Source organism: Peromyscus leucopus, chromosome 10, assembly GCF_004664715.2.
Source record: "Peromyscus leucopus breed LL Stock chromosome 10, UCI_PerLeu_2.1, whole genome shotgun sequence".
NCBI lineage: Eukaryota > Metazoa > Chordata > Mammalia > Rodentia > Cricetidae > Peromyscus > Peromyscus leucopus.
In genome coordinates, this window is record NC_051071.1 from 3925768 (window position 1) to 3946596 (window position 20829).

The following is a 20829-nucleotide window of genomic DNA, read 5'->3' on the forward strand; positions in this document are numbered from 1 at the left end:
TTCTTAACTATACACTAGCCCGAAGGCACAGGCTCCACCAGCACCCATAGGAGGAAGAAGTGAGTTAGTGATCTCCCAGCTGGCAACATCCTAGGGTCCTAGGCACATCTTGTGCCCCTCCCCCACCCATCACAGCCCCACCAACCAGTCAGCAAGGTAGGACTCCTGGTGGTAGACCACTCTACTACCCTTACCACCTATTGGACCCTGTAACCTTCAAGTCCCAATCCACCCCACAAACATATGGAAACCTCCCCCCCTCAGGAGTAGCTCCTGACTAGAGAAAGAATCAACCCATAATTACCTCAAACCCAGATGAGTAGAGGACAGTGTAAGAATACATTCAACAGCATAAAGAGAAGCAATATGGCATCCAAAACCTAGTGATTCTACAAGAGCAAGACCTGAACATCCCAAGGAAGATGAGGCTGAAGAAAAGAGCCTTAAAAATAACTTTATGAAGATAGAGGCCTTTAAAGAGGAAATGAAAAATTCCCTTAAAGAAATCAAGGAAAAGACACAAAAATTGGAAGATACCAATAAATTCCTTTAAAAGTACCCAGAAAGTCAAGAAAAAGCAATGAAAGAGGTGAAAGAAACAGTTCAAGACTTGAAAATTGAAATAGAGGCAATAAAGAAAAAAACAAACCAAGGAAATTCTGGAAATAAAAGGTCTGGGTAAATGAACAAGAACTATAGTTGCAAGCATAACCAATAGAATGTAAGAGATGAAAGAGAATCTCAGGTGTTAAAGATACAATAGAGGAAATAGATTCATCAGTAAAGAAAATGTTAAATCCAACAAAATCTTAATACAAAACATTCAGGAAATCTGGGACACCATGGAAAGATCCAACCTAAGAATAATAGGGACAGAAGAAGGAGAAGAATACCATCCCAAAGGCACAGAAAAATATATTCAACAAAATCATAGGAGAAAACTTTCCCAACCTAAAGAAGGACATGTCTATGAAGACAAAAGAAACTTACAGAACATCAAACAGACTGGACCAAGAAAAAAGAAAGAAAGAAAGAAGTCCCTTTGCCACATCATAATCAAAAGAAAGAATATTAAGAGCTGCGAAGGAAAAAGGCCAAGTAACTTACAAAGACAGACCTATCAGAATAACAGAGGACTTCTCACCACCAACAACAAAATCGAAAAGTAACAGGAATTAAAAATCACTGGTCATAATATCCCTTAATATCAGTAGATTCAATCAGCCTATAAAAAGATACAGGCTATCAGAATGGATTACAAAACAGGATCCATTCTTCTGCTGTATACAAGAAATATACCTTAACTTCAAAGACAGACATTACCTCAGAGTAAAGGTTGTGAAAAGATTTTCCACTCAAATGAACCTAAGAAACAAAATGGTGTAGCTACCCTAATATCTAACTTCAAACTAAAGTTAATCAAAAGAGACGAAGAAGGACATTTCATATTCATCACAAGAAAAATCCATCAAGATGAAGTGTCAATTCTGAACATTTATGCCCCAAATACAAGGCACCTGCACTTGTAAAAGACACATCACTAAAGCTTAAATCACACATCAAACCCCACACACTAATAGTGGGAGACTTGAACACCCCATTCTTTGTAATGGACAGACCTGTCAGACAGAAACTTCATAGAGAAATAAGAGAAGTAACAGATGTTATGACTCAAATGGGCTTAACAGATATTTGTAGAACATTCCACCCAAACATAAGAGAATATACCTTCTTCTCAGCACCTCAAGGAACCTTCTCTAAAATTGACCACATACTCAGTCACAAAGCAAACATCAAAAGATAGAAAAAAAATTGGAATAACCCCCTGTTATCTTATCAGATCACCATGGCTTAAAGTTAGGAATGCAACAACACCACAAACTTCAGAAAGCCTACAAACTCATGGAAACTGAATAACGCTCAACTGAATCATCACTGGTTCAAAAAATAAATTACAGGCTTTCTAGAATTCAATAAAAATGAATGCACAACATACCCAAACTTATGGAACACCATGAAAACAGTGCTAAGAGGAAAGTTCACAGCACTAAATGCCTAAAGAATTTGGAGAAATTTCACATTAGCAACTTAACAGCACACCTGAAAGCTCTAGAACAAAAAGAAGCAAACTCACCCAGGAGGAATAGATGCCAGGAAATACTCAAATTAAGGGCTGAAATCAATAAAACAGAAACAAAAAGGACAATACAAAGAATCAATGAAACAAAGAATTGGTTCTTTGAGAAAATCAACAAGATAGACAAGCCTTTATCCAAACTAACCAAAAGGCAGAGAGAGAATATCCAAATTAACAAAATCAGAAATGAAAAGGGAACTATAACAACAGATAAGGAAATCCAGAGAATCTTTGGGTCATACTTCAAATACCTGTTGTACTCCACAAAAATGGAAAATCTAAAAGAAATGGACAATTTTCTGGATAGGTACCACATACCAAAATTAAATCAAGACCAGATAAACAATTTAAATAGACTTATAACCCCTAGGGAAATAGAAGCAGTCATTAAAAGGCTCCCAAACAAAAAGAGTCCAGGGCCAGATGGTTTCAGTGCAGAATTCTACCAGATTTTCAAAGAAGAGCTAATACCAATACTCTTCAATTGTTCCATACAATAGAAACAGAAGGAACATTGCCAAATTCTTTTTATGAGGCTACAGTTACCCAGATAATCAAGCCACACAAAGATGCCACAAAGAAAGAAAATTACAGATCAATCTCCATCATGAGCACTGATGTAAAAATACTCAATGAAATACCGGCAAACCGAATCTAAGAACACATCAGAAAAATCACCCACCATGATCAAGTAGGGTTCATCCCAGAGACGTAAGGATGGTTCAACATACAAAAATCTGTCAATGTAACCCACCATATAAACAAACAAAGGAAAAAAAAAAAAAAAAAAAAAACATGATCAGTCTTCGACAAAACCCAACACCCCTTCATGATAAAGGTCTTGGAGAGATCAGGGATACAAGGAACATACCTAAACATAATAAAGGAAATATACAGCAAGTCGACAGCCAACATAAAACCACTAAAATAAGAAACAGGACAAGGCTGTCCACTCTCTCCATTGCTAATGAACATAGTACTTGAAGTTCTAGCTGGAGCAATAAGACAACAAAAGATCAAGGGGGATACAAATTGGAAAGGAAAAAGTCAAACTTTCCCTATTTGCAGATGAGATGATAGTATACATAAGTGACCCCAAAAATTCTACCAGGGAACTCCTACAGCTGATAAACTCCTTCAGTAATGTGGCAGGATGCAAGATTTACTCAAAGAAATCATTAGTCCTACCATATAGAAATGATAAACTGTCTAAGAAAGAAATAAGAGAAACATCACCCTTTACAATAGCCACAAATAATATAAAATACCTTGGAGTAACTCTAACCAAACATGTGAAAGACCTGTATGACAAGAACTTTAAGTCTTTGAACAAAGAAATTGAAGAAGGATCCATATAGTAAAAATGGCAACCTTACCAAAAGCAATCTACAGAGTCAATGCAATCCCCATCAAAATGCCAACACAATTCTTCACAAACCTTGAAAGAACATACTCAACTTCATGGAAAAACAAAAAACCCGAGGATAGCAAAAACAATCCTGTACAATAAAGGAACTTCTGGAGGTATCACCATCCCTGATTTAAAGTTCTACTCTAGAGCTATAGTAATAAAAACACCTTGGTATTGGGATTAAAAACAGACATGTGGATCAATGTAATTGAAATGAAGACCCTGATACTGACCCACACATCTATGAATACCTGATTTTTGACCAAGAAGTAAAAATTTACAATGGCAAAAAGAAAGCCTCTTCAACAAATGGTGCTGGAATAACTGGATGTTGACACTTAGAAGAATGCAAATAGCTGATTGGTGGTGGCGTATGCCTTTAATCCCAGAACTTGGGAGGCAGAGGCAGGTGGATCTCTATGAGTTCAAGGTCAACCTGGTCTACAAAGAGAGTCAGAGGACAGCCAGGACTGTTACAGAGAAACCTTGTCTGAAAAAAAAAAAAAAAACCCAAAAAAACCAAAATGCAAATAGATCCGTATCTATTGCCACGCACAGAGAAACCCTGTCTTGAAAAACAAAAACAAACACACAAACAAAAATCCACAAAAATAAAATGTAAGTAAAAATTCCAAATATGATAAGCTCCTAATAGGTTATTCATCTTTTAGCAGAAAAGTGGTCTAAGACATTTCCATCTAATTTGACAATGACAGACTCTGAAATATCCCATCTTTCTAAAACTGTATCAAGAAATTCCCAGAGCCAATACCAGCACTCAAGAGGCCATCAAAGAAAAATTACTATGAGTTCCAGGCTGGTGTAGAAAATATAACGAGACCTAATCTCATCAAAGTAACAACAACAATAATAAATAATAATAAATCCCTAAATGTCTGACTTCTCATATGCTTTAGCATCAATCCAACAACAACAACAACAACAAATAACTAAACTTTAGAAGCAAGCAAAGACTTTCTTCCAAATGCTTACAATACCTCAGACAGAAGCTGAAGGTTCCACAGCAACTCCTTGTCTAGTTCTTCTTCATTCAATACATCATCATCTAAAAATGACAAAATAGCACCAGAAAAGAATCACATGAGCACACTGGATATATTATGCTAAAATATTTCTACTTTATATTCCTAGTACTTCAGAAAATCTTTCAGGGAGACTTAAGTCTTCACAAAAATGAAGTCACTACCAAAGGAAATGGAATCAACTTTTAAGAAAATCACTGGGAAGTGACAGCGCACGCCTTTAATCCCAGCACTCAGGAAGGCAGAGGCAGGTGGATCTCTTGAGTTCGAGGCTAGCCTGGTCTATAGAACCAGTTACAGGACAGTCAGGGTTGTGCAGAAAACCCTGTCTCAAAAAACGAAGGGAGGAAAACAAAATGAAGATCAACAAACTAACCAAGATTCTTGCTGACTGACACCTCACAAAAAGGCTGACATTTTCAAAGTAGCTCCTGATAGCTGTTTCATAAAAACATTATTATGCCATGACTTCAAAGCAACTTACTAACCTTGATGACACATTGTATGTGTGTAGGTGTGGAAGGGAGACATAGGGGTATATATACCATTAATTCTAGCACTTGGGAGGCCGAGGCAGATGGATCTCTATGAGTTCCAGGACAGCCAGGACTACACAGAGAGACACTCTCTCAACAAATAAGCAAGCAAACAAATAAATAAATACTACACAAAGAATGTGTTGATATTAACTGAGTTCTAGGAGTGAAGAAAGACTTTATCTAAAATTACACAGAAAAATAATGAGGTTTTTCTTTTTCTGACTTACTCATTGTAAGCTGAGTTATAACACCATAGCAGTGGGGAACAAACAGCTTCAAGGATTCTTCTGGGCAGCACTGAAAATGTATTTATATAAATAAGGTGTTATTTTTTTTTGGGGGGGGTAAAGTAAATAGTCAACAGTCACAAAAGATGAAGTAGCACTATTTTCACTGGCAAGAGTAATGAGTCTTAGTAACAAGTACTAACGAAATAACTAACCCCACACCCATCACCTAAGAGGTTGGGTAGGAAGACAGAATGTTTGAGGTCAACCTGGGCTACAAAGCAAGACACAGTACGATAACAAAAGGCAAAATACAATGAAACTTACCTTTACAGCAGCACGGCACATGTCTGCCACCATGCGACCTGCAACTCTTGTTTCAAATATATGCGAAACAGAAAAGTTAAAGACTTTCTGAAGGGCCACCTGTTGATACGGAAGATATGAAAATGCCCAATCAGTGTAATTCTTTAGAAGTTAACCATCTTGTAGAACTTTAAAGAAAATAATATGCAAACTATTCTGTTTACTAAGAAGTAAAATGTTAATCACTTATTACATTCAGGTCTAAACAGTCCCTGTAAATGCTTCTAACTTAAACAAAACACTTGAGGGGGCTTACAAGACAGTTCTGCAGGTAAAGGTGATTGTCATCTTTACCTGAGTTTGATCCCCAGAACCCACATTGTAGAAAGAGAGAACAGATTGCCAAATGTGGTCCTCTGACCTCCACATGCACAGTAGCACACACACCCACATATAAAGAAGGGAGGAAAAGAGAGGTAAGGAAGGAAAAAGGTTAAAAGACAAACAAAAAATATTTTAAGAGCATGAGCAGATGGAACCCAAATGTAATTTAATCAACTTGATAGTTAATACAATAGAACATAAAATTTTGTGGGCATCTATTTCTTAAAATAGTTCTGACGAGTATCAACAATCAATCATTGTATCTACTTTAAAGAATAGAAACATTCCAAGTGTGGAGTCTGTTTCATAATCCAGCAAGTGAGTAACTGAGACAAGAGGATCATTATACATTGAGATCAGCCTGGGATACACAAGTTCCTGGCCAGCCTGGAGTGCAGAACTAAGACCTTTCACAAAAATATAACAAAACAAACAAAAATCCAAAATGACTTGAAGCAACTATTTAATTTTACAATGATATAAAAAATCTTAACCTTCATAAAGGAATAGGTTAACAAATACCAAATGTTAGAAATAAGTCTTGTCTGTTAAGAGATGTTTTATGTTCACTTCCTTATTATTTTTTTAAAGATTTATTTATTTATTTATTATGTATACAGCGTTCTGTCTGCATATACACACAGTGTTCTGTCTGCATATACACATGCAGGTCAGAAGAGGGCACCAGATCTCATTATGGATGGTTGTGAGCCACCATGTGGGTGCTGGGAATTGAACTCAGGACCTCTGGAAGTACAGCCGGTGCTCTCAACCTGTGAGCCATCTCTCCAGCCCCTACTTCTTTATTCTCTTTTTGTTTGCTTTGTGTGTGTTTTGTTTCTTGTTTGTTTCCTGTTTTGTTTTTGTTTGAAGCACTGTCTAATGTGGCCACACTGGCTTGCAGATGACCCTGAATTCTTCTATTTCCAACGTTCTTCTCTCAAGTGATAGGACTAAAGCTAAGTGTACCAGCTCATGCCTTTAATTCCAGCTTGGGGGTTGGAGGCAGAGACAGGCATGTCTGTTGAGTTCTACGGCAGCCTGGTCTACAGATCCAGGAGAGCCAGAACTACATAGTGAGACTCTGTATCAAAATACAAAAACAAATGCTAGGAAGACAGGTGTATATTACTAGACTTAACCTAAACTCATATAGTCCTACTAACTATTACACAGAGGTGTAGTATAGCTTAGCTTTTAATCAGGGTGATCATGTTAAATGTTGATTAATCTCAAATGAAGGAAGAGAGGAAAGAAATAAAAACAGAAAGTCATTTTAAAAATCATATACCCAGAGGTATGAGCTATTATCAGGCAAATAGGTATTTATGCCTTAGGATACCAATTTTAAAATATCATATTATATGGTAGTGTAATTTTCAAAACTTCTCCCAATAATTAGTTTAAATTACAAATTCTAAAAATGTAGTCAATGTCAGGCAGGTTGACGCTCCTATAAACCAGGCACTTGAACAAGGTGGAAAGATGGCAGTTTCAAGTCCAATCTGGGTTACAGCAAATAATCACCACTGCTCCTAAAAGAAACTGTTCCCATAGTCCTTATCAAGTAAGAAATTTATAACTCTCTTGCAGTATTTTTCTCTTTACAGACACTTGTGGAGACCCACAGAGGTTTCCTAGTGAGAACTTACTCAGGGTCCAAGAATCTGAGCTTGCTTTACTTAGCAGGGCTGCATAAAGGGATGATTTGATCATGGGCATGGTTAGCAGGTGTTTGGAAGGGTCTACATTTGGCTGCAGTGTGCTTTGATCTTGTAAGAGGGAGGTCTTTCACCCGACCCCTTGGCATTGTTATAAAAAGCCCTTTTGAATAAACAGAAAGGGATGTTGGGTATTGATCCAGGCCCTCCCGAAGCTATCCTGTGTTTCTGTCTTTCTTCTCTTCAACTAGGCTTCCCTTTCTATCTAACATTTTATCCCTCTCTCATAAGAACCCTCTAAAAGGTGGGAGCTGGCCTCCAACAGACACTTACTTAATAAATACTGCTGTGGGATGTTCTGTATAGCAAATGTGTTGCTCTGATTGGTCAATAAATAAAATACTGATTGGCCAGTGGCTAGGCAGGAAGTATAGGTGGGACTAACAGAGAGGAGAAAAGAAGGAACAGGAAGGCAGAAGGAGTCACTGCTAGCTGCCACCATGACAAGCAGCATGTGAAGATGCCGGTAAGCCACGAGCCACGTGGCAAGGTATAGATTTATGGAAATGGATTAATTTAAGCTATAAGAACAGTTAGCAAGAAGCCTGCCACGGCCATACAGTTTGTAAGCAATATAAGTCTCTGTGTTTACTTGGTTGGGTCTGAGCGGCTGTGGGACTGGCAGGTGACAAAGATTTGTCCTGACTGTGGGCAAGGCAGGAAAACTCTAGCTATAACATACTACATGTATTCATTAACTTTGATTCCAAAGTCAACTATAACACACGCCTGTTCAAGGTTACCTAATGCAACTATTATTCAGCTAGCACAACTCTCCTATGACTAGAAACATTAGAACTCATTCATTATACTTTAGTTTTAGAGTACAATGTCATCAAAGCAAAGCTTAAAAATGCAAAATAGGTGTCACTATATCACTGTAAAGTACATTTGTGGCTACACATGATCTGTGGGAGAGGAGTACATGGCAATTAACAGAATTTTTTTTTACCCCTTCACACACACACACACAATGATTTCTGCAAGCAAGTATATCTGCAGACACTTTGCAATGGGGCCCAAATGTTTTTTTAAACCTTCACTTGAGTATGAAGGATAAACTGGCCATGTGCAGACACTTAAAAGCAACTGACACTCAATGCAAAAATATCAAATAAACAACAACAACAAAAAAAATGGAGTTACTTTTTGTAGTAATTCTCTCTTACCATAAATATTTCTTTAGAACATTGTGTGAGGATTGTACTAAACGTAGAAGACAAACCTAATTCAACCAAACTCTCCAAGTGAGTCATTTTCTCAGTTTCTGTCTCTTCTCTTGTTTGCTCCAATGTGCTACTTTCTATTAGTCCAAAGCATCTAAAATATACAAATTAAGCATATTTTAGAAACAAAAAACTGGGGACAGTCAGGTAAAACTTTATTGTTATTACTACTCAAGACATCTCTACTCAATTTTTTCATGACTCATAAAGTCTTTTTTTAGTTTAAATGACTAGCTTCAGCTTTAAAATCTAAATAAAACATTACAGCACAGAAAGAAACTGCTTTCTACACATTCCACTCCCTTTTAAATCTATTGGAGAAAAGACAGGACCAAGTTATCAGCATACCTGTCCATAAATTGTAAGACGAAATCCTCGAACTCAGCTGTGGCTGAACAAAGTTCTTTTTCAATCTGTAACATTGCAATGCAGAAAAAAAAAAAAAATCACAAATATGTTTAACTTTTTCCCCTCTAAACTAATGAAATTCAATTATAGCCTAATAAAAAATTCCTGTCCAAGTTTTTTTGTGTTAGATACTATGATAAACACCATAACTACATATACTAAGCCAAAGCCAATTCACTACTTTATTTGAATCAAAGCAACCAACTTTGTTATCAATCCCAATTTTCAAAGTGCTTAGTGTAAAAAAACCAGAGTTGTACTATTTCACATCCAAATGATACAAGTAACATGCTTATAAAAGAAAAGACACTTGACAACCTCAGGACACTTATCACAATGGAGGGTGGGGTAGGCTGGTTCTACTAGTGTCTAGTAGAGCAGGACAAGTACACTATTAAATATTCCACAATGGAAGAACAACCTTCCATAACAAAGAATTACTTGTTTCAAAGGTGTCACTGTTAAGAAACTATGTAAATCTTAGACTTATCAGCCTCCAGCTTAGCTTCTGCCTATGAGCCATATAAAGTGACTCCTTGAGGTAATGACATACAGGACTTATCTGTACCTAGAGAGTCCCTGACAATGGAGAGGTATCTTTGCTAGGATCTTTCAGTAGGAACTTGGAGAACTGGGCTTCTTCAACCTCCCAGATTTAATTGGCACGTTATTTTTGTATGGTTAAGGCTCTAACTTCAGTTTCAGTGGCATTCAATTTCTTTTTAAATCGTGTGTACACATGTGGAGGTCAGAGGACAACTTTAGAGTCACTTCTCAATTGTACATGAGTTCTAAGGGTCTAATTCAGGTCACTAGGCTTGCTCAACAAGTGCCTTTTCCAGCTGAGGTATCTCACTGGTCTAAGTACTCAGTTCTCGTCTATAATTTCTAAGATTATTGGGCATTTCTGATTTGTAGTGAGAGATTTAAATGGTTTTCTTTTTAGTGAAACTTCAGTTACTCTATGCTTCTTAACAGTTCATTAAGAATCATAGCAATGAAGAAAACCTCTGTATTAAATGCCACTGGTCCTGGGGAAGGTTATTTTAAGCAATAATTGATGAAAAAAACAAGACAGCACCAGCTATGCTGAACAAAACTTGTAAAAATGACAACAAACTGAAATATACCACCAGATGCCAGCTATTAGAAGAAATGGCCTTGCTTACTATACTTCCTAGGGTGGGTGCTACAGTTATCTCACCACCAAAGATGGCATGGCTCCTAGTCATACTGCTCCAGTCACAGAATAGCAATTCTTTAAAAAAATAAAAACAAAAATCAAATTTATTTTTTTATTTGTGATGGGGACTGACCCTAGATCCTCATGTATAATAGGCAAACAGTGTCCCACTTTTTATATATGATTTTTTTTTCAATTTTTGAGACAGGGTCTTGATATGTAATATAGGCTCTCGGCTTTCTGAGCACTGGGATTGCTAGTGTGCACCACTGAACCCAGCTTCCCTGTCCTTTTAGAAATGGTACTTTCTAGAATCTATCCCAAACTGTTTTTGAAGAATCAAAGATTACTGTGCATATATGGTAATAACATGTTTCAGTTAAGCCTTTTATAGCCAGAAAGCATCCTTACTTCTGTGAGGTCGTTTCTTTCTTGCAGTACAGATGAACAATCTACTAAAGGCACCAGAGTAGAAAATGTTCCTATAAATTGGAATGTGATCTATAGGAAGAGACAAAGAATTTTCAACATTAATTAGTAATTCTATTTCAGTACAAGTTATGCTAAAAGTTAAATATAAATATTCAAATTATGTTAAGGGAGACATCACACTGACCTCTTGAGATATTTTTCACTTAGAATTAATTTTTGTCTTTCTGGAGGAAAGGGGAGAGGCAAAACTAACTCAAACATGCCTGAAACTCATAATGCAGCCAAGGATGAACTCAAATTCATGGTGGGCTTCCTAGCTCAGCCTCCCAAATGCTGTGACTACAGAAGTAAGCCACTATACCTGACTCTAAAACTAAACATTTTAAGATTCCTAACAATTAACTAGCTGTTACTTTAATAACGAAGTTAGAGTAAAATTTACTCCCATTGTACATTGAGAACTATATACATAGTTCTCCAATCTTTTGTCACTGAGAAGTTACTTTGTCTTCCACCTGAAAATGTAATATTACAGGGAAACACTAAAATGTCAGAGATCAGGAAAGAAGAAAGATAACAAAGTAGTAAATCAGGAGAAAATGTAAAGAAGCAGTTGATGGAATTATATATTGGGTAACTTTTCTGTTGTTACTCATGGGAGAAGGATTTTTTGTTACTCTGAGACATAGCCTCACTATGTAACCAAGGCTAGTCTCAAACTTGACTCAGTCTCTCCCAAGTGTTTAGACTATGAGTGACTACCACCAAACCCAGTTTCTGTATTCTGTAACTTTTCATCATACTCTCTTGGTTATCCACTTAGATAAAGAAAAGGGCAAGAGATGCCATCCTGCAACTTTTAGTATATCTAAGAAAAAACTACAAATATATAATGAGTTTTAAAACACCGTTAAACATACGTAGGCTAAGAAAAATTACTTACAAAGGAAGGCATTACATAAATGAGTTGCGCACAAATTTCAACTTAAGCATTTATATATGTAACATTGTGTGTAAAATAAGCTTTTACATTGAGCTACATTATCGTTTAAAGATATCTACTAAAAAGAAAATATGTCCATTTAAGCAATAACTGCAACAAAACACTATATCACCAATATGCTCACCATGCATTTACTAAAGTCATTTGGATCCACCCCAGGCAATGCTCTCATCAACAGAGGTAGCATGTGTGTTGGACCTTCGGGAAACCATTTGCCACCTGATACCAAACTTCGGGCTACTCCAATTACACAACTTAAAGTAGCTGTGAGCTGGTGAGGTTCTGTCAATGTCTCTAACGCAGGGTATGTTCTACAGTTTAAAAGGAAATACAGTTTAGATGTTAAATATATTATGTTCATAGACTGCATTTTGACTTACAGTATTATAGATAGCAGAATGTTTAGAGTGGAGATTTTCTACTAACATGAACTGATCAGTCCACAGCCCTCTTATCTTGTCTCCAAATAGACGGCAGTGAAAAAGAGCATAAACTGAGACCTTCATTGTTTCACCCAACTTAATCCACATCATACTGAACTAAAAATAACAAAGTACAAATATTATACTCATTCCTGTTAACAACAACAACAACAAAAAAAAACCAATCTCTTAGTCTTTTTCTTTTTTTCAGAAAGGGTCTTATGTATCCCAGATTGGGCTCCAACTTACTAGGTAGCTGAAGATGACCTTGAGTTTCTGATCCTCTTATCACCTTGTCCTAAAGTGCTGGAATTACAAACTTGTGCCACCATGTCAGGTTTTATATGCAGTGCTAAGGACTCAACTCACGGCTTTGTGTGTGTTAACGAAGAACTCTACAAACCAGGCCACATCTCCCCACTTTATTCTTCCGAGACAGGGTCTCACTGAAACTGAAACTCACTAATTGGCTACACTGGCCAGACAGCAAGTTCCAAGGATCTTCTTGTCCTCACCGTTCCAGAGCTAGCGTTACAGGTACCTAGGTTTTTAAGTGAATACCTAGGATCTTCACCCAGAACTTCAATTATTTCCCTCTGAAAATCTATTTTGTAGGGGAGAAATATACAAGCACCTTAATATCTATTTATACAGAAAAGGTAAATAAACAATAGAGCCATTAAATTTTTTTTAGATTTAATTATTTTTATTTATGTGTACAGGTGTTTTGCTCACAGGTATGTTTGTTCAGCATGTGCATGCCTGGTGCCCATGGAGGCCAGAAAAGAGCACTAAATCCCCCTGGAATTGGAGCCACAATGGTTGTAAGCTGTCATGTGTGTGGGTGCTGGGAATAGCAGCAAGTGAGCATCTGTCTAACCTGAGAGTACTGTCCCTTTAAGTAGAGAATGTGAGAAGGAAAAGAAAAAAAAAAAAAAAGGCAGTTTTTGTGCTACGCACCTGTATTCCCAACTCTTGGGAATTCCAAGATTTGGGGTAAGCCTGGACTATAAAATGAGACCCTGTCAGACAATAGAAAATATGGCTAGGTTGTAGCTTAATGGTAGGATGCTTCCCTAGGACACATTTGTCCACATGCCAGGTTCAATCCTCAGCATAGAAAACAAACCCCCAAATTAATGCCTTACTGTAAAAGCAGGAACAATACTTAACTCTTATTTTGAGAATATAAACCCTAAAAATTTCTTTTTTATATCTTTATTTGTTTATTTATTTTTTGACAGAGAGACTCAAAAGTCCTGGACTCAAGCCATCCATGTTTTTTAGCCTCCTGAGTAGCTGGAACCAAAACTATGCACCAATATGCCCAACTTACTTTCTAATTTTTACATTTATTGTTTGTGTGGTCTGTCTATATATGCGTGTCCTCAAAAGACAAATTACATAAGTCAGTTCTGTCCATCCACGATGTGGATTCCAGGAACTAAACTTAAGTCATCTAGCTTTGTGGCAAGGGCCTTTACATACTGAGTTATACCATCAGCTCCTTACATTTAAAAAGAATTCTGAGGCTAGAGAGATGGCTCAGTGGTTAAGAGAGCTTGTTATCTTTGCAGAAGACCAGAATTCAGTTTCCAACACCCACACCAGGCAACACACTATACTATTTGTAACTCCAACTAAAGAGAATCCAGCACCTTCTTCTGCCTCTTTAGGCACTAGCAAGTGCATGCTCATGGACATAGACATGCCATATACATATAAGTAAAAATGTATTATCTAGAAAAATTACGGGGCTTTGTCCTTTGTTTTGACACAGGGTTTCATACTACATAGCCCTGGCTTACCTAGAACCTACTATGTTAACCAGCAGTTCTATGTTATTTTAGAAAGTAGTTTCAACATAAAAAAGAAATGACTGTAATATAACTGACACTGAAGACATATAAGGCTGTGATACATAAAAGTAATAAAAACATTGAAATTTTCTTCATTGAGACTGTTCTATTCTCAATATTTATTGACATGTTTGATACAAACAAAAAAAGTCATAATTTATGAGTAAAAGTCTGGGTAAATGAAATAGACAAATGATCCAAAACATGCTGGCAGTTTCACTTTAATTTTTTCTTGTCAATAAGCCTTTAAGTTATCAAATTCAATCAAATAAAAAAAAAATATCTTGCTTCTCCTCTAAGAACAGGTAGGTATAAATATCAAAAACACAAAACATATGCCACAGGAAAAAAAGGAGTCATAGGAAGAAACAGGTAAGTTATGCCTGAGGCATCCACCAAACATACAAAACTGAACTTACCTTTCAAGCACAGGAGGTATTACTAACTCAGGTCTCATGAGTGCAAGGTTCTGCAGAGCCTGGGCTGCTTCTAGACTACCAGTTTTGCTAAACATAGCCAAGAGGACAGGCTGAATAATGCACTGTACAAAGTCTGTAACATCTTGATCAGTAAGCTTATGGCTCTCAGGCACAGGAGTTAACCAGGAGGGCTTCTTGTATCTTTCACGATGTAATCTCCTAACAACGCTGTTTGGCAACCGCTGAAGGAGTTTCATTAACTTGTTCTGGAGACACAGAAACAATAGGTTCTAGGCAGGTTCAACTTTCCTACACAGATAAGATTCCTCTCACTCAAGAAAAAAGAATACTCTGAACACACATAACTATATGTTCTAACTACACAGAAAAACCTATTATACCAACTATCAAACAGTGACCTCTAAATTCTAGGATTTATATTGTTGTTTTGCTTTCCTCTAGACAGGGTCACACTGTGTAGCACAGCCTAGCTCTGTGATCTTCCTATTGCAGTCTCATGGATGCTAAGATTATAGTCATGTACTGCCTTGCCTTAAATTCAGGTTCTTTTTTAAGGCATAGTGGCACCCACCTAATTTCAGCATTCAGGAGGCAGAGACACAGGGATCTCAGATAATTTGAGGTCAACCTGGTCTACATAGTGAGTTCTGAGAGCCAGGGCTACAGAGTGAGACACTGTCTTAAAAGAGGAGAGAAGGAAGGAGAGAAAAGTACCTTGCTACCAACTAACATTTTTAAAAAGTCACTTTAGGGCTGGAGAGATGGCTCAGGGGTTAAGAGCACTGACTCTTCTTCCAGAGACCCAAGTTCAATTCCAGCACTCACATGACAGCTCATACCTGTCCTTAAACCCAGTTTCAGGGGACCCTGATAATCATGGCAAAAACACAAACGCACATAAAAATAAAATGAAATATACATTTAAAAAATAAAAAAGTCACTTTAATTAGGCAATTAAAAGACAAAACAAAGCTAAAATAGCTCACAAAATAAAATTGAAACAATGTGCCTGTGCTTTTGTATTATTACTTATCATTTTCTTGCCAATATTTAGCATTTTGTCACTAATAACCATGTAGCATGCTAGTTTATTTCTATATATCTTTCGAACACATTGATTTGAGTCTAACCACTTACACATAGCTAAAGCTTATATGATATACAGGAAATATTATAGTTCTAAGATAAGCAATAATTTTAAATATGACTATATTTTTAAATCTTCAAATACTACAATACAAACTGAGCATACTTACCAGCCAACGCCCATTATTTGAAGGATGATAAAAAGATGTGATGCTATTAAACAAACCAGCTAAATGTTTTTGTACTAATTTACTTGGTCCACCCTGTCCAGACCAAAAAACAGAGAGAGAGAGAGAGAGAGAGAGAGAGAGAGAGAGAGAGAGAGAGAGAGGAGAGCAATGTTAGTGCCTATATTATACTGTATATGGATGGATCAGTAAGTCAAACCCTAAATACAAAGCTCTAATGTGGGTCCCCTTTATCCTAACAAACAATTAGATCTCTAAACAAGTTAAAAACAACTCCTCAATGAACTTCGCACTCATCATTTTAAAATATTCCAATAAACATAAGAAAAACTTACTTAAATCTAATTATAGAACTGAAAAAGTGCCACCTTACAACTTAGGGAACAGTAGATTTTACTGTTCTTAAGTAAAAAACAAGGATACTATATATAATTTGACACAAAGACAATCGTCTTGATAGAATAATAATAATAATCCTGGATTATATCAAGATGATAGTAATAGGGGATGGTGAAATGGCTTACTGAGTAAAGATGACAGCCTCAGGCCTGAAAACATTTGACCCAGCACCCACATGGTAGAAGGAGAGAACAGATTCCCCATGCTGTTCTCTGATCTTCACATGAATACTGTGGCTCCCATGTATAAGTATACAATTTAAAAAGAAAAAAAGAATGGCAGCATAAAGCATACAAAGCATTCTTCGAAATGAATTATTGGATAAATTTCTCATTGTATGAAACAAAGAGATTTACACAACACACACATTTTATGAGGCACATTTTTAATTCAAAAGAAAAATATTTTTATTAATCTCTTATGAAAACAAACACAAAACAACCAAAGGGGGGAAAATAGAAGAAAAAAATTAGCATTCAACTAAAAGGCTATATATAGCATGGGCTTACACTCTCCAGTTTGTCTCATAATGATATTTCAACAACAGCACAGGAAACAAACCATCAAATTATATTCAGGAAGGGTATACTGACTCATATTTATAATCCCAGGCAGGGGCAAGAAAATCACTACAAGTTCAAGGCCTACCTGATTCACATAGTAAGTTCTATGTTAGTCAATGCTATGTAGGCTAGACCCTGTCTAAACCTTACCCTCAAGTTTCAAAAAACAAAACAACAACAAAAACTGTTATTTAGGAACATGCTTTCCAACTCAAATGAAGCCAATGTCTGTGTTTCTCAATATAGAAACCAGAAGAGGCCAACTACTCAAGAAACCTTAAATGATTCAACAGCAACACTGTATCACAAGTTTCAAACTTCTGATAGAATAATTACTATAACTGGTATTTTATTAAACTTTCACATTACAAAAGGAAATTGCTAGTGAGAAGTGTGTTAGGAAAACAAGAACAAAATTAACTCAAGGTTGACATTACCCAATTCAGTGAAACCTCCATAATAAAATTAATTTTTTTCTCCTTTGAATAATCAGAAAAAAAAAAAAACCCGAAGTCCTCTCTATGTAACAATGGGGGAGTTTCAATATTTCACTGTAAATTTGTATGAACACTCTCTCTTTTCCACAGAAACATTATCAAATATAGAACAACAATTCAAGGAGCAATAGAAATAGTAAAATAAATCCTATAATTTTAATATAATGATGCTTTAAAAGTGTATTTATATTTGAAAGATGATGCTGAAATCCATTTGGAAATTTTTAAGTGATGGATCACAACCACATTAATATCATATCAGGAAATAGTTGAATCTTATCAGGTATAAGGCCCTGGGTTCAATCCCCAGCAAAAGTAGAGGGAAGGGAGGGGAAAAGAGGGGGTAGGAGAAGAAAGAAATGGGAAGGGGAAAGGGAGGGGAAGAGGGAAAAGGAGGGGAGGGGGAAGGGGAAAGAGGGGGAAGGAGGGAAGGGGAAAGGGAGCGGAGGGGAAAAGGGAGGGGAGGAGGGAAGGGGAAAGGGAGGGGAGGAGGGAGGGGAAAGGGAGGGAGGGAGGGAGGAGGGGAGGGGAGGGGAAAGGGAGGGGAGGAGGGAAGGAGTAGGAAAGAAAGAGGCGAGAAGAAAATTATTTGACAATCAAGCGATCAACCAAGTTATTAACATGGGCTTGAATCAGAAGGTTAAAGAAAGTACTGGTAAAATTTATAAAACATATAGTTTACTACAAACCATCATTGCAGTGATCCAAATTACAGCATGTCCTATATCATAAGCATTTGTCAAAAATCTTGGGACTAACACTTGACTGCTTCCCACTGGGAGGTTCAGGCTTCTCAGAATTCTTGTAAATATCTTTTAAAGCAAAACAAACAAACAAACAAAAATACATGAATAAAAAAGTTTATAAGTATCAAAATAAGTCCTTAAACAGCTAGGTGAATGTTAGGTATTAGTCTTAAATACACTCTTTTTTCATGGGACTCTAAGCAAAATTATGGTGTCTAATAATTTCCTTTATTCATTAGAAAGTAGATATAACAGATTTATTATATGATGTTCTGAGGTCACAGGCCAAGATAGTAAGCAGCTGAGTTCATGTACTCAAACAATGAGATATTTATAGTTAAACATAACAGAAAAAAAATGAAGATACTGCAGTTAAACATGAAGCCTTTTACCTTCTGCATACATACATATTACTTTCCCATGCTCCCATTCTATGCCAAAGATGCTTGACAGCAGCAGCCCTAATGAAAAGTGTCTGACAGGCCACTTTCACTCTTCAAACCTTGAAGTCTTGAAGTCCTCCTTAAGACTCTGTATGTTAGGCAGCATGTAATAACTGTATTTTAACACAACTAAGTTTATATTTTAAAGCTATCATTACTGATAGGAGCCCAAATGAGAGGAGGTGGGGCCTGCTTCTGTCCGTCAGTTTTTAAAAGCTACAGTGGAGAAAAATACAAGCAAAGGCAGCCAGGACCTTTCTACTGAATCCTAGTCCTGCTCTAATATCAACTCCCACCTCCTGCAAGGCTTTGCAAAAAATTCTACTGTAGCTGGAATAATATAACTCTAGAGATATTCTAGCTTTAATTACTAAGTGTGGGGGAGTGGTTAACACTGTAGAATGCAATCTAATTTAGCACAGAAAATTCTTTGGAAGGAATCAATTCATGATATTCCTAGCAATTTTAATATTCACAGTATTCCTAATAATTACTACTTTCCAAATTATTCATTCTGAAAGTTATAATTCATGTCCTCCACTGTAAGACAAATATAATACCTGACATTAGGGCTTAAAAAAAAAAAAAATTGGGGGCTGGCTCAGCAGTTAAGAACACTGGCTATTCTTCCAGAGGTCCTCATTTCAATTCCCAGCACCCACATGGTGGCTCACAACTGTAGTCCCATGGAATATGATACCCTCTTCTGGTGTGTAAATGTACATACAGACAAAACACCCATATACACAAAAGCACATAAATAAATAAATATTTAAAAGAAATTCCCCTTTACACATAATGTTAGTAACAGGACTATGATACACATATTCAAATGTTCTAATTACCTTTGGTACATATGGATCCCAATCTATGTACCCTATATTATCTGTAGCCAATCGAGCAAAGAGATTTACTAATTGCTGAAAGTAAACAAAAACAATATAATGTTAAGTTGATGTATTTGTTATTTTTAAACATCAGTTATAATCCCCCATTCTTTTATGTTTATTTGCTTATTTTCTTGAGATGGTTCTTACTATGTAGCAAAATGGTCTTGAACTTATGATACTCCTGCCTCAGCCTCCTAAGTGCTGGGATTACAGGTGTGTGCAGCCATGCCCAGCTCATTTTGTTCTTCTCAGCAATCATTAGAACAATGTATATAGTTTGACTTAGATTTTTTAAAACTTCCAAATTTAAGATCTGACTCATGCCACCCACATAAAATCAACTGCAACAAAAATACTCCTCAAAAGGAAAAAAAAATCACAAAGCATTATGCACAATGAAAGTTGAAAGGAAAATTTATACATAAATCTCCATCAAATGTTCAACAGTACCTATAATAAGTACTAATGAAAGCAAACAGCAGCCATGCACTTTATAATGCATGCTTGTCTACTTCTGTTAAAAAATAGTAAGATGAAAAAAAATTAACTGGGCCTGGGGAGATGGCTCCATGGTTTAGGAGCACCACAATCCTTTTGAAGAGGACTCAATTCGGGTTCTAACACCCACATCTGGTGGCTCAAAAACACCTGACAGAAAAGCCCCACTGCTGTTCTACTTATGACAAGGGCTATATTTACCCTCCAAGTTCAAGTGGCACCAGTTTAGTCACCAGCTTGGGTATTCCTCAGTCCTTTCCTGCCCCCTGATGTTTCTGAGCCCTCCATATGTTCCTATAGATTGAGTCAGAGCTTCTGGGCACATGCAGCCACCAGGAAGTGCCCCAAGGTGGGGGTGTCGTGGAGGTCACCATTTCTGAGAGTCAGGCTGTGCTTTGTGGTACTGAAGGAGCCAGGTCTCACTCCCAGTCTAGTGCTGAACCACAAGGACACAGTCTTTGATGGCTGGACAGAGGTGGCAGAGGTAGAAATAGGCACCTGGAACCTGCACCCTACCACCTATACACTCAGCTCTCCATTAAAACTGTTCTAACACTTCAAAACCAAAACCAAATACTCAGAGCTCCAGCTTTAGGGGATGAGATGCCTCTAGCCTCCTCAGACATCTGTATTCACATGCACATACCCACATAGACAGATACACACACACACACACACACACACACACACACACACACACACCTTTAAAAAAGAAAGAAAAGGAATTAACAACATTATTAGAAAAAATTCTAAGAAACAGGAGTTATTTACTAAATGA

General features: G+C 36.8%; 1 protein-coding gene across 4 annotated transcripts in view; it reads right to left on the reverse strand.

The window, feature by feature from the left end:
* The window catches only part of Psme4 (proteasome activator subunit 4), a 132487-nt gene that overhangs the window by 66545 nt on the left and 45113 nt on the right, over positions 1 to 20829 (reverse strand). For all 4 annotated transcript variants that reach the window (XM_037208900.1, XM_037208902.1, XM_028860872.2 and 1 more), the window contains 11 exons: positions 19509 to 19583; positions 18164 to 18286; positions 15998 to 16090; positions 14721 to 14986; positions 12145 to 12331; positions 10997 to 11086; positions 9343 to 9407; positions 8938 to 9088; positions 5685 to 5783; positions 5358 to 5427; positions 4547 to 4614 (listed from right to left, as the gene is read on the reverse strand). In XM_037208900.1, coding sequence (XP_037064795.1) covers positions 4547 to 4614; positions 5358 to 5427; positions 5685 to 5783; positions 8938 to 9088; positions 9343 to 9407; positions 10997 to 11086; positions 12145 to 12331; positions 14721 to 14986; positions 15998 to 16090; positions 18164 to 18286; positions 19509 to 19583 — 1287 coding nt within the window. The remainder of the gene's footprint in view (positions 1 to 4546; positions 4615 to 5357; positions 5428 to 5684; positions 5784 to 8937; positions 9089 to 9342; positions 9408 to 10996; positions 11087 to 12144; positions 12332 to 14720; positions 14987 to 15997; positions 16091 to 18163; positions 18287 to 19508; positions 19584 to 20829) is intronic.